This window comes from Macaca fascicularis, chromosome 13, assembly GCF_037993035.2.
Source record: "Macaca fascicularis isolate 582-1 chromosome 13, T2T-MFA8v1.1".
Lineage (NCBI taxonomy): Eukaryota > Metazoa > Chordata > Mammalia > Primates > Cercopithecidae > Macaca > Macaca fascicularis.
This window is the reverse complement of record NC_088387.1, coordinates 60,871,169-60,888,974: the sequence shown is the minus strand read 5'-3', so window position 1 is coordinate 60,888,974 and position 17,806 is coordinate 60,871,169. Positions and strand designations below refer to the sequence as shown.

The 17,806-nt window shown below is 38.9% G+C and overlaps 1 protein-coding gene across 16 annotated transcripts in view; it reads left to right on the top strand.

The window, feature by feature from the left end:
• Positions 1-17,806, top strand: part of SANBR (SANT and BTB domain regulator of CSR) — a 57,922-nt gene that overhangs the window by 4,006 nt on the left and 36,110 nt on the right. For 6 of the 16 annotated variants that reach the window (XR_012422345.1, XM_065527049.1, XM_065527050.1 and 3 more), the window contains 7 exons: positions 720-878; positions 1,906-2,092; positions 3,772-3,865; positions 5,918-6,037; positions 7,508-7,746; positions 12,317-12,375; positions 14,019-14,179. Coding sequence is in view for 14 of the 16 variants with exons in the window: in XM_065527049.1 (XP_065383121.1) it covers positions 729-878; positions 1,906-2,092; positions 3,772-3,865; positions 5,918-6,037; positions 7,508-7,746; positions 12,317-12,375; positions 14,019-14,179 (1,010 nt within the window). In the remaining 2 variants the exon portion in view is untranslated. The remainder of the gene's footprint in view (positions 1-719; positions 879-1,905; positions 2,093-3,771; positions 3,866-5,917; positions 6,038-7,507; positions 7,747-12,316; positions 12,376-14,018; positions 14,180-17,806) is intronic. The other 10 variants (XR_012422346.1, XM_074011697.1, XM_065527051.1 and 7 more) reach the window with 4 other exon arrangements.

Sequence of the window (17,806 nt, the reverse complement as noted above, 5' to 3'; positions counted from 1 at the left end):
ATTTTCATCTGTAAATTAATGTTCCAACTTTAGACACAGTGCCTGGCACATAGTGATGGCTCAGTAAATGTTTGAATGAAGAAGTATGTCTTCCACATTGTTGTAAGAAAGTTCCTCAAATGTTTTATGTTTGCATGCATAGTTTCTTTTTCTATTTGATATCATAACCCTCTCCCCACACCTCACAAACAGAAAGTTTCAGAATTACTTAACTGAATCATAACTAACTTCAAATTATAGTAGACTCTGTCCCTACTGACCCTAAACCATTGTTTCCAATCTGCTGTCTTAGCCGGTACTATACCTCTTGTGTGGAACGGAAAGAGCGTGGAATTGAGAATCATTTTTACCTGGGTTTGAATCCTTGCTCTGCCTCTTCTTAGCTCTGTGATCTTGTAAATCTTACTTAACATCTCTGAACCTCATCTTGTAAAATTGGGGACTCTGTCTCTAAAGAAAAAAAGATAAAAAATATTATATGCTTTTTATCATATATTTATTCATCTCCATATTTTTATACATCCATTTATCAATGCATAATATTCAAATCCTTTTATGTGAAGAGATTTAGGCTATACCATGTTTATTTTAGGTCAGTTTTATTTTTCCTTTACATGGTAGCAGATAATTCTTAGGAATGAATTATAACTGATCTATAATGTTCTGAAAACATTTGGATTTCAGAGTTAAATAAAGCTTTTTGTTTTCTCTATCCCTAGTTCCAAAAGATGAGTCGTGGATATTCAGAAAACAACAATTTCCTGAACAATAATAACCAAATGGTGTTGGACATGATCCTTTATCCATTAGTTGGAATCCCTCAGACTATCAACTGGGAAACTATAGCAAGGCTCGTGCCTGGATTAACACCGAAAGAGGTAAATAACAATCCCCCCAGAATATCTCCTGAAAATGTTCAGAAAAGGTCATCAATTTAAAGAAACACCAACTGAGAGAAAAATATTTGAGTTTTACATATCCAAATGTATGTATTAACACTGAATAGACAGCTATATAATTTGACTAGATGCAAATTACATAAATTATATATATATATATATTTGTTGTTGTTTTTGCTTTTTTGAGGCAGGATCTCTCATTCTGTCATCCCAGGCTGGAGTACAGTGGTGCCATTACGGCTCACTGCAGCCTCAACCTTCCAAACTTAAGTGATCTTCCCACCTCAGCATCTCACAGTCTCTCTCAGGGTCTCACTATGTTGCCCAGGCTGGTCTTGAACTCCTGGCCTCAAATGATCTTTCTGCCTCTGCTTCCCAAAGTGCTGGGATTACAGGCATGGTCCACCATACCCAACCTGGTGTTCCTTGTTTTACAGGAGCATAAATATATATGCCTTTGAGTTAAAGCACATTAAAATAAAACTCTACCCTGAATTTTAAAATGTAAAAATAGAAGTTAGAGACTTTTGCATAGTGAAATGTGTACAAATATTTTAGATGTTACTCTACAGGTTAATACTCACTTACAAAAAGTAATTATTGAAAAATATCTTCAAATAGAAGGCAAGAAAGTATCTTTTCAATTTTTTATTTAAAAAATTCCCAAACCACTGGGCATGGTAGCTCATGCCTATAATCCCAGCACTTTGGGAAGCAGAGGCAGGTGGATCGTGAGGTCAGGAGTTCAAGACCAGCCTGACCAACATAGTGAAACCCTGTCTCTACCAAAAATCCAAAAAATTTGCTGGACGTGGTGGCAGGCACCTGCAATCTCAGCTACTCAGGTGGCTGAGGCAGGAGAATTGCTTGAACCCGGGAGACAGAGGTTGCAGTGAGCCAAGATCACGCCACTACACTCCAGCCTATGCGACAATGTGAGACTCTGTCTCAAAAAAAAAAAAAAAAAATCCCAAACCTCTATTTCTTTCATTTTATATTATGACAGTGTGCAAAAAGGTTTGATGAATTAAAAAGCAGTGGAGGCTCACCTGTTGACAACCAGTATAATTCCCTCATGGCTGCTGGAGAGAGTCCTGTTGAAACTTTAGCCACATATATCAAATCCTCACTTCTTGACATACATGGAGAATTTCAGGAGACTCCAGTTGGTCATGATGCAGTTTCCAAAACAGGTAAGGTTTTAAACTAAAATGTAGTACTTGTCCTTATGATAATTCTGCAGAATATTATATATTCCAATCAACTTTTCTTTCTTTGTTTAAAGGCTAATATAAACATTAATAGAGAAATGTATTCATATTTGTATCTTCCTGAATTTTATTGTTTTTTCTTTCTGAGACAAGGTCTTGTTCTGTTGCCCAGGCTGGAGTACAGTGGCACCATCTCAGCTCACTGCAACCTCCATCTCCCAGGCTCAAGAGATCCTCCTGCCTCAGCCTCCCAAGTAGCTGGGACTAGAGGCGTGCACCACCATGCTTGGCTAATTTTTGTATTTTTTGTAGAGATGGGGTTTTGCTGTGTTGCCCAGGCTGGTCTGGAGCTCCTGAGCTCAGGCCATCCGTCCGCCTCAGCCTCCCAAAGTGCTGGGATTACAGATGTGAGCCACTGCACCTGGCCTGAATTTTTAAAATTATGTTTATCTTTGCTACTTTAAAAAAAAAAGTTTTAGGGCCAGATGCAGTGGCTCACAACTGTAATCTTAGCACTTTAGGAGGCCAAGGTGGAAGGATCACTTGAGGCCAGGAGTTCAAGACCAGCCTGGGCAACATAGCAAGACCCTGTCTCTACAAAAAAATAAAAAATAAAAATTAGCTGGGTGTGATGGTGCACACCTGTGATCCTAGCTACTCAGAAGGCTGAGGTGAGAGGCTTGCTTACGCCCAGGAGGTCAAGGTTACAGTGAGCTATGATCAAGCCACTGCACTTCGGCCTAGGTGTCTGAGCAAGACACTGTCTGTAAAAAAATTTAAACATTTTAAAAAATAAATTTTTAAGTGTTAAACTGTCGGTCAGATACAATCACCAAAAAACCCACTTTACTGTGTCAGAATGTTCTACTCTAATCTACTGGCCTGGCTAATTTCATGTATTTTTTTTTTTTTACTACAAATATTCTTTTACTTTCTTTTAGAGGGGTTTGCCCTGTGCCCTTTACTTAATATTCCTCTTTCCTGAGAGACTCTTGCTTGTCTCTCATGTTATGTTTTTTTTTTTTTTGGTTTTTGTTTGTTTGTTTGTTTGTTTTTTTACAGCTACTCTTTTTGTTTTTGGAGATGGAGGTTGCACTGTGTTGCTCAGGCTGCTCTTGAACTCCTGAGCTTAAGCAATCCTCCTGCTGCAGCCTCCTGAGCGGCTGGAACTACACGTACATGCTACTGTGCTGAGCCTACAGCCACTCTTTATTATAGTCAACAGGAGCTTCAGCTGACACAGTAGTGGGGTAAAAGATGTTTTCTGCAATTACATTGGAAATAATAACTGGTTCTGGAAATCCTCTGAGTGTAGCGAGTTATTTTAATCTCAGCAGCGGCAGAGTATGATGTAAAAATTTGCTTCAGAAACAGAAAACTATGCTGTTGGCTTTTGAACATTTGATCCCGTTTGTACACACCACATTAGTAGTTTTTGAAATTCTCGTTCTAACAGTAGCAATTTGTGATTCATTTTTGTGTACTGTTTCTTCCATATATCTTTAGAAATACTAAAGGAAAATGCCACCCTGATAAGTACCATCTTTAGCCTTGGAAACCATGCATTTACAGTATTACCATTCAATAAATAAAAACCCATTCTCAGCTAGAAACACTAACCCCCACCCTTTTTTTTGTATGTGTTTGTTTCTGTATTTAAGGAAGACATAGTATAGCTTCTACAAGGAATTGTTCTTCAGAAAGTGAAAATTGTACTACTCATAATGGTGGAGAAAAGACTGAAGAATCTGAAGGGTAGGCGGCTGGTTGTTTGCTAGATAAGATTTAATATTGATACCAACTTTATAAAATATATGATTGGTGGTTTTATGCATGTTACCATAAGGTAGGAATTTCATATTACATAATTGCTGAAACTACTGGAATCAGCTTAGTTCATGTGTGGAACTGACCTAAACTTGACTTATTCATGTTATTATTTATAAATTGGATTACAGTTTTCTATTTAAAGATTTTTATTTTTATTTTTATAAATATTAGAAATAATATCTGTTAACACAAAACTTTTAAAAGTAAATTTTAATACCCAAGGAAAAACACTCTATGCCATTAATTCTCCAACTTTACTAAAGAAATTGGATGTGTGGCCAGGCGCGGTGGCTCAAGCCTGTAATCCCAGCTCTTTGGGAGGCCGAGACGGGCGGATCACGAAGTCAGGAGATCGAGACCATCCTGGCTAACACAGTGAAACCCCGTCTCTACTAAAAAAAATACAAAAAACTAGCCAGGCGAAGTGGCGGGCGCCTGTAGTCCCAGCTACTCGGGAGGCTGAGGCAGGAGAATGGCGTAAACCCAGGAGGCGGAGCTTGCAGTGAGCTGAGATCTGGCCACTGCACTCCAGCCTGGGCAACAGAGCAAGACTCCATCTCAAAAAAAAAAAAAAACCAAAAACGGTATTTTAGAACTATTTGAACATAACTACTCATTATAGAAAATTAAAATGTCTTTCAGTGTATTGCAAGTTTTGATAGTTTTGTTTTGTTCTGCCTGTTTTTACAATAAACAATATTGTTAGGTGTTCAAAATTAATGAATTTTTAAATATGGATATACCATATAGCCATCACCCAAATCAAGACACAGAATGTTTTTATTATTTCTGAAAGTTCCCTTGTATACTTACTTTTCATGGATTTTTATGAAAATCTTACTTTTTATAGATTTTCAAGAACAGCTTGCTTTATCTGTAATTCATATATCATAAAATGAACCTTTGAAAAAGCTCTGGAGGTTGATGATTATGCTGATTGTACAACAGTGTGAATATACTTAATGCCACTGAACTTAAAAGTGGTTAAAGTGGTAAATTTTCCTTTATGTATATTTAACCACAATTTTAAAAATTCACCCTTTTAAAGTGTGTAGTTCAGTTATGTTTAGTTTATTGGCACAGTCTTGGAGGTTTTCTTCTGAGACAGAGTCTCACTCTGTCACCCAAGCTGGAGGGCAGTGGCTCCATCTCAGCTCTCTGCACCTTCTGCCTCCTAGGTTCAGGCAATTCTCATGCCTCAGTCACCTGAGTAACTGGGACTTCAGTGTGTGCCACCATGCCCATTTTCGTATTTTTAGTAGAGATGGACATTCGCCTTGGTGGCCAGCCTGGTCTTGAACTCCTGGCTTCAAGTGATCTGCCTGCCTTGGCTTCCCAAAGTGCTGGGATTACAGGTGTGATCCACCACACCTGGCTGTATTCACACAGATTTTTTATTTTTATTTTTATTTTTTGAGACGGAGTCTCGCTTTATTGCCCAGGCTGGAGTGCAGTGGCCGCATCTCAGCTCACTGCAAGCTCCGCCTCCTGGGTTTACGCCATTCTCCTGCCTCAGCCTCCCGAGTAGCTGGGACTACAGGCGCCCGCCACCTCGCCCAGCTAGGTTTTTTTTGTATTTTTTAGTAGAGACGGGGTTTCACCGGGTTAGCCAGGATGGTCTCGATCTCCTGACCTCGTGATCCGCCCGTCTCGGCCTCCCAAAGTGCTGGGATTACAGGCTTGAGCCACGGCGCCCGGCAACACAGATTTTTAACTGATTGATTGGTTTGTGTGACACAAAAATTTGCCAAAAATTTTTTTTTACTGAAATAATCTAATATTTTACACTGTAGTCTAAAAAACTGTGGAAACTCTATGTTTCATTATGTCAATTATTACCTATTTATGTTTTGACCATAATTTCTTTGGAAGAGCAATTTTGTGAAAATTTGTTTAAATTCTTTTGACTTTGATAGAGCATTGATTATAATCCTTTTTCTGGTAGCCCAATTTTATTTAATTCTTTTTTTTTTTTAGAGACGTGATCTCACTGTGTTGCCCAGTCTGGTCCCAAACTCCTGGGCTCAAGCAGTCCTCCCACTTCAGGCTCCCAAGGTGCTGGGATTACAGTTGTGAGCCACCATGCCTGGCCCTCCAGTAATGTACTTTTTTTCTATCAGGAATGTGTGAATTAAACACACAATTCAATTAAATTCATGTTGTAGGACAGTGTGTCTCTATTCTCTTCCTTTTGTAATGACATGAAGACAGATGTAGATTACACTGATGTTTCTTTTTAAGGTGATAAAATTTTTTGTTGTTGTTTTTGAGACAAAGTCTCACTCTGTTGCCTGGGATGGAGTGCAGTGATGTTATCACGACTCACTGGAGCTTGACCTCCCTGGGCTCAGGTGATCCTCCCACTTCAGCCTCCTGAGTAGCTGGGACCACGGGCATGCACCACCATGCTGGCTAATTTTTAAAATTTTTCTGTAGAGATAGGGTTTCATCATGTTACCCAGGCTGGCCTGAAACTCCTGGGCCCAATCAGTCCTCCTGCCTTGGCCTCCCAAAGTGCTGGGATTACAGGCATCAGCCACCATGCCCAGCTGACATAATTTTAAAGAAAGTAAATACTAGGAGATTATAATTTTTGAAGCAGACTCTCTGATGTATCATTTAAACTTGTGCTTAAATTATGTTTAAATATGTAAATAAGCACATTGTAGTCTTAGGAATGCTTTTAACTACATTTATTAATTTATATTTAATATATTTATATTTTATGTATATGAATGCCTAGAAGCAAACTTTTTTGCTGTTAAAAATAATGAAGCCATGCTAGTTTTTCATTTGATTCTTCAGTGAAGAATTATAGCTATTTTTCCTTTTTTAAAAAATGAAATTTTTAGTATTTAATGATACTCTCTCTCCCATGCCCATAACCGTGTAAAAGTGCTGTTTTATGTTCCTCACAGGAATTAGAGTGTGTTGGTTAATTTTTCTTTGTGAAATGGTACTATTTTTATAAACTTTATTTATTTATTTAGAGACGGAGTCTTGCTCTGTCGCCCAGGCTGGAGTGTAGTGGAGCCATCTCGGCTCACTGCAACCTCCGCCTCCCGGGTTCAAGCAATTCTCCTGCCTCAGCCTCCCAGGTAGCTGGGACTGCAGGCACTGCCACCATGCCCAGCTAATTTTTTGTATTTTTAGCAGAGACAGGGTTTCACCATATTAGCCAGGATGGTCTCGATCTCCTGACCTCGTGATCCGCCTGCCTCAGCCTCCTAAAGTGCTGGGATTACAGGTGCGAGCCACTGCACATGGCCATAAACTTTATTTTTAATGTATAACTTGAAAAATAAATTTCAAACTGTGTAAATTATTAGTCCTGTAGTAACAATATTTTATTTGTTTTATTACATCAGTAATTTGCTAAAATTAGTCATAATCTAAGAGATGATCAGGCTTGCAAGACACTTGAAAAATGTCAAGACCCTATAAAACTGATTGGTGGTCAGAATTGTCAAAAACATCTTATTCTCTTCCCTTCACTAAATGTCAGTATTCTTGGCTCCTTTTCTAAAACTCGAATAATTGCATTTTTGTGTAACATTTTTTATGAAGGCCAAACATGGTGATCCATGTGTGTGATGAAGCAAAAAACTTGAAAGAAGATTTTACTTGCCCGCGAGATCTTTTGATATCAGAAATGAAGTACTTTGCTGAATATTTATCTATGGATGCCCAGCGCTGGGAAGAGGTGGACATTTCAGTTCATTGTGACGTTCACATTTTCAACTGGTTGATAAAATATGTTAAAAGGAACACTGAGGAGAATAAAGATTGTGAGATGCCCACTTTAGGTAAAAAACAATCTGTTGCTTATTTTGTAGTGAAATTTGTGTGTCACCCGGTAGTTTCTTCAGGCCAAAAGTGAAATATGGAAAATTGTTTGGACACCAGTGTTTATGCTCATATTACTAACAGCCTTTTAGGAAACTGATAATCTCCTCTTTTTTAGAAAATTATAGTAAATTTATGGCAAACGAACAGATCTCTAGATCAGCAGTTCGCAATGTATGGTATATGGACCAGTGGGATACTAGGGACCCTTTTAGGGTATCTACAAGGTCAAAACGTTTGCATAATAATACCAAGATGTCACTTGACTTTCTCACTGTGTTGCTCAGATGGTACCAAAGCAATAGTGGGTAAAACTGTTGAAGCTTTAGACAAGATCAAGGCAGGGGCACCAAACTGTACTAGTAGTAAGTACATAGTTGCATAGTTAATAAGAAAAAAATCTAGTTTCACTTAAGAATGTCCTTGGTGAAGCAGTAAAATTACTAATTTTTTTAAATCTTGACCATTGAGTATACATCTCTTTACTGTGATGAAATGGAAAGTCCACTCCTGCTGCACACCAACATATGATTCTCCTGAGGAAAAGCACTTGTGTGATTGTTTTCAGTCCTGAAGTAGATTAGCTGCTCTTTTAAAAATTGGAAACCATTTTTACTTGAGAAAACAACTGACAGAGAAATAATGGTAATTCAGACTTAGGTATTTGGCAGACATTTTCTTGAAAATGAGCTCTTCACTTAAAGCTGAAAGCATTTGTCACCTGCTGTCAGTGACAAAATTCAGGGTTTCGAGTGAGAATTACAGTTTTGGAAAACTTACCTGCTTCCATGTGCTTGACAGAAGGCTTCTCAATACTTGACTTTTCTGATGAGATTGGTGATCATATTAATGACTGTGATTTTTAAATGTATTGTGCAATGAAGTATTTCAACATTTGGAATATCTGTATAATTCACTGAGCCAACATTTTCCAAATGACCAATGCATTTTATTTTCAAAAAGTCACGCATGGGTGAAAGATTCATGCAAAGTGCAAGATAAATTAGATAATTTTGTTGTTAACAGAGTCAGAAAAGTTCACTGACACAATTCAGATACCATTGCAATTAACCTTTAAGAAACTACTATTTGTCAAGTTTGGTGTAACATCAAAGAAGGCTACCCACAAATTGAATGCAGAAACAGATATGAGAATCCAGTTGTCTTCTATTAAGTCAGACATTAAAGAGATTTACAAAAAATGTCAAACAGTGCTACTCTTCACTCTATTTTTTGTTCTTGTTGAGAAAGAGTCCGCTCTGTCACCCAGGCTGGAGTGCAACAGCGTGATCTCAGCTCACTGCAACCTCTGCCTCCTGGGTTCAGGTGATTCTCCTGCCTCAGCCTCCCGAGTAGCTGGGATTATAGGCGCATGCCACCACGTCTGGCTAATTTTTGTATTTTTAGTAGAGACAGGGTTTTGCCTTATCAGGCTGGTCTCAAACTCCTGACCTCAGTTGATCCGCCCGCCTCAGCTGCCCAAAGTACTGAGATAACAGGCGTGAGCCACGGCGCCTGGCCTAATATTTTTCATTTTAGAAAAGGTAGTTATTTTAGGCAGGCATGGTGGCTCACGCCTGTAGTCCCAGCACTTTGGGAGGCTGAGGTGGGTGGATCACTTGAGGCCAGGAGTTTGAGACCAGCCTGGCCAACATGGCAAAACCCCGTCTCTACTAAACATACAAAAATTAGCTTGTCGCGGTGGTGCCCGCCTGTAATCCCAGCTACTTGGGAGGGTTAGGCATGAGAATTGCTTGAGCCCATGAGGTAGAGGCTGCAGTGAGCCAAAATTGCACCACCGCATTCCAGCCTGGGCGACAGAGTGAGACCCTTCCTAAAAAAAAACAAAACGTAGTTATTTTAATAAAAATATGTTAACATGTGATAGGTTTTTTGTTCTTTGTAAATGAATTCATATTTTTTTATTTTCTCTATTTTAATTTCTAATGTGATAAATACTGGCAGATACAACCCACATAAAGAAAAACCCTTTGGGATTCTCAGTTTTTAAGTTTGTAAAGGGGTCCTCAGATCAAAAGTTCAAGAACCAGTGTTCTAAATGATAGCATACTACTAGTATTACTAGTAGAATTACTGTAATAAGAATAATTACTGAGTAATATTTCAATGGGCATACACTTGTATGATCACACTTGTGGTTTAATAGTCTTTCTGTGCACTAGAATTGCTATTTACAGTAGTATTAAAATAGAACTCTTATTGGAAAATATATCTATGCCGACAGTGTAAAAGTTTTTGAAAAAAAGTTAGTAATTTATTGTATTATTTAGTGACCACATTAATAGGAGAGGTTTCTAGTGGTCCTTAAATAAAAATTACAAGATTGCTAAATCAAAAATTTCAGCCAGAATCCAGAGATTCCAGACTAACCAGCTATAATATGTATGTGTTAAATAAAAGTCAAAACATGTAGAGTGTAGTAAAGGTAAAAGAAATGCAGCAAGCCTGGCCAGCATAGTGAAACCCTGTCCCTACTAAAAATCCAAAAAATATTAACCTGGTATGGTGGTGTGTGCCTGTAGTCCAGGCTACTCGGGGAGGCTGAAGCAGGAGAATCTCTTGAACCCAGGAGGCAGAGGTTGCAGTGAGCAGAGATTGTGCCACTGCACTCCAGCCTGGCGACAGAGCGAGACTCTGTCTCAATTTAAAAAACAAACAAACAAACAAACAAAAAAACCCAAAAAAAACCGGTCTCTGTGGCTCACGCCTGTAATCCTAGCACATTGGGAGGCCGAGGTGGGCGGATCACCTGAGGTCAGGAGGCGAGACTAACCTGGCTAACATGGTGAAACCCCGTCTGTACTAAAAGTACAGAAATTAGCCGGGCGTGGTTGAGGGCGCCAGTAGTCTCAGCTACTCGGGAGGCTGAGGCAGGAGAATCGCTTGAAACCGGAAGGCGGAGGTTGCAGTGAGCCGAGATCGCGCCACTACACTCCAGTCTGGGCGAAGGAGCGAGACTTTGTCTCAAAAAAGAAAAAAAGAAATGCAGCAAAGCTAGTCATTCTGTTATCTTTACCTTAAATCAGTGGCTATAAATGTAAATGTTTACAAAAAAAAAAAAGTCTTCTAACCAGGAAAACTACCAAAATGCTTAATTACATTTCTAATAATCCAGCCACTGGTTCCTAACTGGGAGCTTTTTCACCAGCTGCTTCCTCCCTTCACCATTTGTGTTTAAGAGACTTGACCGGGCGCAGTGGCGCACGCCTGTCATCCCAGCACTTTGGGAGGCCAAGGCGGGCGGATCACGAGGTCAAGAGATGGAGACCATCCTGGCCAACATGACAAAACCCTGTCTCTACTAAAAATACAAAAATTAGCTGGGTGTGATGGTGAACAAGTGTAGTCCCAGCTACGCGGGAGGCTGAGGCAGGAGACTCTCTTAAACCCAGGAACAGAGGTTGCAGTGAGCAGAGATTGCACCACTGCACTCTGGCCTGGCAACAGAGTGAGACTCCCTCTCAAAAAAAAAAAAAAAAAAAAAAAGCCTTGAATCTAGAATTGTTATTTAAAGAGACAGATTGGGATTACTTATTTTAACTATTGTCTGCTTAGTCGTTTATTTAGAATTGTCTTAGTACTGTAATGATGCAAAACACAGTTTTCTTTCCTTAAACATACCTCATAGGAGAGGACAGGTTTGCTAAACTACAGCATCAGGCAGCATCTCCTTTTCTGTATGCCTGAAAGCTCACTCATTATGCCTTTAGGAAGTAAGTTTAGTACTCTGCAGTAGTAAATTTTTTATCTTTCAGAATCTTTTAAAATTAAATATTTGTTCATAACAAGCATTGAACTCTTTTTAAAGTAACTTTTCTAATAACAAATGCTCTCATTAATCATTTAAAAAGTTTTCTAACTATTACTTGTGTATGCAATTAATTATAGTCTCAATTATCTTTTTCCCTGATTTAGTCAAGGAGAAGATTGCATATGTCATATCTTTAACTGGAGTCTTTTACTTTATATGAATCCAACACCAGAATAAATTTATTGTGCATTTTCTCCATAACCTAAGTTTTTTTTTTTTTTTTTTTTTTTTTTTTTTTTTTTTTGAGACGGAGTCTCGCTCTGTCGCCCAGGCTGGAGTGCAGTGGCGTGATCTCGGCTCACTGCAAGCTCCGCCTCCCGGGTTCACGCCATTCTCCTGCCTCAGCCTCCGGAGTAGCTGGGACTACAGGCGCCCACAACCGCGCCCAGCTAATTTTTTGTATTTTTAGTAGAGACGGGGTTTCACCGTGGTCTCGATCTCCTGACCTTGTGATCCGCCCGCCTCGGCCTCCCAAAGCGCTGGGATTACAGGCGTGAGCCACCACGCCCGGCCCCATAACCTAAGTTTTAACATTGAATTTTCTTTATTTTGTGTATCTAACCCATAAGCTATAATAAGGTTATATTAAATTATTCTTGTTACAGTAATGTCCTCTTTTAAGGTGAGAAGGAGCCTGTTCAGAGGAGATTGGGGTACTCATCAAAAGGATAATCTAATTTCTTTCTTTTTTTTTTTAGAGCCAGGAAATGTCATTTCAATTCTTATTTCTTCAGAGTTTTTAAAAATGGATTCACTGGTAAGTATTGACTTAAAAAATCAAAGTGCTTCTGTTCACTTATGCTTTCTTTTCCTTCAAGTATCTCAAAAATTCTGAGACACTTTATTAAAATTATTGTTAATTAAAAAAACAATTAAAAAATTGTTAGTTCAAGAGTATAATTTCTTTTTTTTTGAGACAGAGTCTTTCTCTGTCGCCCAGGCTGGAATGCAGTGGGATGATCTCAGCTCACTGCAACCTCTGCTTCCCTGGCTCAAGTGATCCTCCTACCTCAGCCTCCCTAGTAGCTTGGACTACAGGCGCATGCCACTACACCCGGCTAATTTTTCTATTTTTTATAGAGACGGGGTTTTGCTATGTTGCCCAGGCTGGTCTCGAACTCCTAATCTCAAGCAATCCACCTGCCTTGGCCTCCCAAAATGCTGTAATTACAGGTGTGAGCCACCACACACAGCCAGAATACTCCTTTTCTATATTAGCAGATGTGAAGTTTATTTATTTGACTCTTCGGGGTTTGTACTAGTCCCAGTATTCTTTTATTTTTTAAATTAAATAGAGATGGGGTGGGGTGGTCTTGTTATGTTACTCAGGCTGGTCTCAAACTCCTGGGCTCAAGTGATCCTCCTGCCTCAGCCACCTGAAGTGCTGGGATATAGGTGTGAGCCACCATGCCTGGCCAATTACCTGTATTCTTTCTACTCCTTAGCTCTTCCCCATTTAGCCCAGCTGGTATCAGTTGCTTCAGGGAAGGGTTACAGAAAAAAAGCAGAGACTAAATGAGTTTTTGAGTTTTGAAATTTTTGAAACCTTTGAATTTTGAAATCTAAGCCCTAAAGGATAATTTTTATGCTGTAAGCATAAGTATTTGGAAGAATACATGATTATCCTCTCTTTACTTTTAAAGTAAATAAACATACCTCAGGTTGGAGAGAGAGAGGATGTAAGGAAGAGAGCAAACCCACCATAAGTGAAAATTCTGAATTGACTGAAATTTTGTTTCTGACACCCAGGGAAAAGGAGGCTTAAAGTTCTAACTAAGTTTAATTATAAGAAGTTACAGACCCGGCACAGTGGCTCACGCCTGTAATCCTAGCACTTGGGAGGCCAAGGCAGGTGGATCACGAGGTCAGGAGTTCAAGACCAGCCTAGCCAACATGGTGAAACCCTGTCTCTACTAAAAATACAAAAATTAGCCAGGCGTGGTGGCGGGCACCTGTGAGCCTAGGAATGCTGAGGCAGGAGAATCGCTTGAACCCAGGAGGTGGAGGTTGCAGTGAGCTGAGATTGTGCCACAGCACTCCAGCCTGGGTGACAGAAGACTCCATCTCAGGAAAAAAAAAAAAAAGTAGTTACATATTCTGTACACTTGAGTTTTTAGACTAAAATTTATACCTGCCACAATTTTAAAAGATTCATTATTATTATTTGAAATATTCTAAAGAAGGTTGAAAATAATTTTTTAGGTATGTATATATGCTGTTACAAATTTGACCTGCTGGATTGCCTTTGGAACAGTATAGATTAAGTCAAATAGGCAAATCCCAGTTAGTACCTAGCGATATATGGGTTAGACTTTTGATGAATTTTATCTTTGAAAGGTATTGCTATGACATTGTCCTACATGCTACTATTTTCAACATTTATTTTCTGTGATTTTTTAGGTTGAACAGTGTATTCAGTATTGCCACAAAAATATGAATGCCATAGTAGCTACCCCATGCAACATGAACTGTATTAATGCAAATCTTCTCACACGTATAGCTGATCTGTTCACACACAATGAAGTTGATGATTTAAAGGACAAAAAAGATAAATTTAGAAGGTAATTTCAAAAATTTAATTTTAAACCTAATATTCCTGTTAAAAGAAATATATTTCTGTTTCATGTGAGTGAAATATTCTTTTTTTTTTTTTTTTTTGAGAAAAGTTTTCACTGTATTGTTCAGGCTGGAGTTCAGTGATGCAATCTTGGCTCACTGTAGCCTCAACCTCCTGAGCTCAAGTGATTCTCCTACCTCAGCCTCCAAAGTAGCTGGGACTACAGGCGTGTACCACCATGCCCAGCTAACTTAAAAAAAAATTAACTTTTTGTAGAGACAGGGTCTCACTTTGTTTCCCAGGCAACAAAGTTGCCCAGTTTTTGAAATTAATTTTTACTCTCTCTTTTCATTTATAGTTAGCTTATTATTATTATTTTGAGATGGTCTCTCTCTGTTGCCCAGGCTGGAGTGCAGTAGCAAGATCTTAGCCACAACTTTCACCTTCAGGCTCAAGTGATCCTTCCACCTCAGTCCAAGTATGTGGAACCACAGGCACACGCCACCATGCAGAGCTAATTTTTGTATTTTTTGTAGAGATGGGGGTTTGCCACGTTGCCCATCCTGGTCTTGAATTCCTGGGCTCAAACGATCCAACCGCCTTGGCCTCCCAAAGTGCTGGGATTACAGGTGTGAGCCACCATGCCTGGCCAAAATACTCTATTTTTAGAATATATTTAGAAATATATTTCTATTTTATTTTAAATGAAGTAAGTAAAGTGAAGTAAAATTTATCCAGAGCCAATGGCTCAAGATAAAAATTAGTAATTAGTTACTTTGTATAATGGACATATGAATATATAGTGATAGTGAATTATGTTAATTATGAAGATACTACTGAAGAGGCTGAGGTGGGATAATTACTTGAGGCAGGTGTTCAAAGCTGTAGGGCACTGCTCTTATCCCTGTGAATAGCCACTGCATTCCAGCCTGGGCAATATAGTGAGACCCTTTTCTAAAAAACAAAATTATTAAAACATACCTTAGATAAAGGGAAAAGTGGTATGAAATGAGGTCAGCAGTGGTTATATCATTTAGGGGCTGTTTAGGTCATAGCTAGGATATACTTTAGGTGTGAATGGAAGCAGGGGAGTGACGTGATCTGATTTGTTTTTAAGAGACCATTTTGGTTGCTATGTGGAGAATAGATGTTAGGGATTTAAGAAGCAAGGAGACCTGTTCAGAGGCTGGTGTAGTAGTCTGTTGAGAAATGAAAGGGTTTGCACTAGGGTAGAAACAGCAGAGCTGGAAAGAAGTAGATGGACTCAGTTGTTAGATTTATGAATGTAATGATGTGGGAAGAGAGAGGATTCCAGGATAATTATTAGGTTTTCAGTTTGAGTAACTAAGTGGATGGTAGTGCTATTAATGGAGAAAGGAAACATTAGGAGGGGAAGGAATGGGGTAAGGGAAATCAAGGATAGATTTAGGTCTTTTTGAGATTATTTAACATACTTCTTGGACATTCAAGTAGGATGACAAGTAGATACCTGGGTATATTAGTCTGGAGTTTAGGTCAAAGGTCAGGACTTAAAATAGAAATTTAAGAGTAGATGAGATTTGAAACCATGGAACTGGATGAGACCATACTTTTTTTGTATGTCCTGTTCAATAAATCTTTGCCTCCCTAAAAGTGGTGAAGACATTGTCCTATGTTTTTCTGTTATTCATCTTGAATTAATTTTTTTATATGGTATGAGGTAGGGGTCAAGGTTCATTTTCTTTTTTTCTCAAATAGATATCTAGTTGACACAATACCATATGTTAAAAAGACCATCCTTTCCCCCACTGAATTGCAGTGGTACGTTTACTATATGTTTCTGAATTGTCCTTTTTGTTCTGTTGATTTCTTTGTCTATCCTTGTATCAGTAGCACACTGTCACACTGTCTTTTTTTTTTTGAGACAGAGTTTCACTCTTGTCACCCAGGCTGGAGTGCAATCATGAGATCTCAGCTCTCTGCAACCTCCGCCTCCCGGGTTCAAGCAATTCTGCCTCAGCCTCCCAAGTAGCTGGGATTATAGGCACCCACCACCACACCCAGCTAATTTTTGTATTTTTAGTAGAGATGGGGTTTCACCATGCTGGCCAGGCTGGTCTCAAACTCCTGACCTCAGGTGATCCACCCGCCTTGGCCTCCCAAAGTGCTGAGATTACAGACATGAGCCACTACACCCAGGCAACACACTGTCTTAATTATGATAGCCTTATAATAATTTTTGGCATCTGGTAATTTAAATTCTCAAGTTTTGCCTATCTTCAAGATTGTAGTGTTCTCTATTAAGTTTTTGGCATTTCTATATAAATTTGATAATCAGCTTACCCATTTTCTCTTTCTCACAAACACATAAACATGCTAGAATTTGGGATTCATGTAATCTGTAGATCAATTTAGTTAGATTTAATGTTTTAATAATACTGTGTCTTTCAATCCATGAATATGGTATAACCTTCCATTAATTTGAATTTATTTCACCAACGTCTTGTAGTTTTCAGTGTAGAGATATTTTTCCTTTTTTTATTTATTTTATTTTAATTTTTGAGACAGGGTCTTGCTCAGTCACCCAGGCTGGAGTGTAGTGGTACGTACAGTCATGGCTTACTGCAGCCTCAAACTCCTGGGCTCAAGCATCTTCCCACTTTGACCTTCCAAAGTTTTGGAATTACAGGTGTGAGCCACCATACCCAACCTCCTTTTTAAAATTAAACTTATTCCTAGGTATTTAATATTGTTGGTGCTATTGTAAGTGCTACTCTAATTTATTTCATTTTTTAATTGTTAGCAAGATAGTATTGATAAAAGCTACCGAATATTTAGATTCACCAGAGGAGAAGTAGCCAGTTAAGAGCCTGAGAAGGAGGAGCCAGTGAAGTAGAAAGGAAGGCAGAAGGAAAGAAGGTTTCCAAAGGAAGATGATGATTAAGTGACCAAATATGTGGAATGCTGCTGTCACATAGAGTAAGATGGGGACAGAAATGTGACCAAGTGGATTTAGAAAACTTTTTTCCAGATGTTTTACTTTGAATGATTGCTGAAAAAATTGGCAGTATCTATTAGGGATAGGTAGGCTCAAGAGAGGATTTTTTGTTTTTTTAGGAAGGGAGATACTAGATTATGTTTATATGATCAGAATGATCCATTAGGAATAAATTAATAATTCAGAGGATTATTCAAGAATTTAATCCTGGCTGGTCGCAGTGGCTCACGCCTGTAATCCCAGCACTTTGGGAGGCTGAGGTGGGTGGATCATGAGGTCAGGAGATTGAGACCATCCTGGCTAATACAGTGAAACCCCGTCTCTACTAAATGTACAAAAAAAAAAATTAGCCGGGCGTGGTGGTGGGTGCCAGTAGTCTCAGCTACTCGGGAGGCTGAGGCAGGAAAATGGCGTGAGCCCGGGAGGCAGAGCTTGCAGTGAGCCGAGATCGTGCCACTGCACTGCAGCCTAGCAGAGTGAGACTCCGTCTCAAAAGAAAAAAAAAAGTTTATTCCTTAAGGGGAATGAGACAGAGAGGAATTATCCAAGAGCTAAATAATTGAAAACAGGAATGGAATTCTAAATCCAGATTTGACTTTTAATAACAGAAGACATTACACAAGGAAAAATGGAGACAGGTAGGATATACATTTA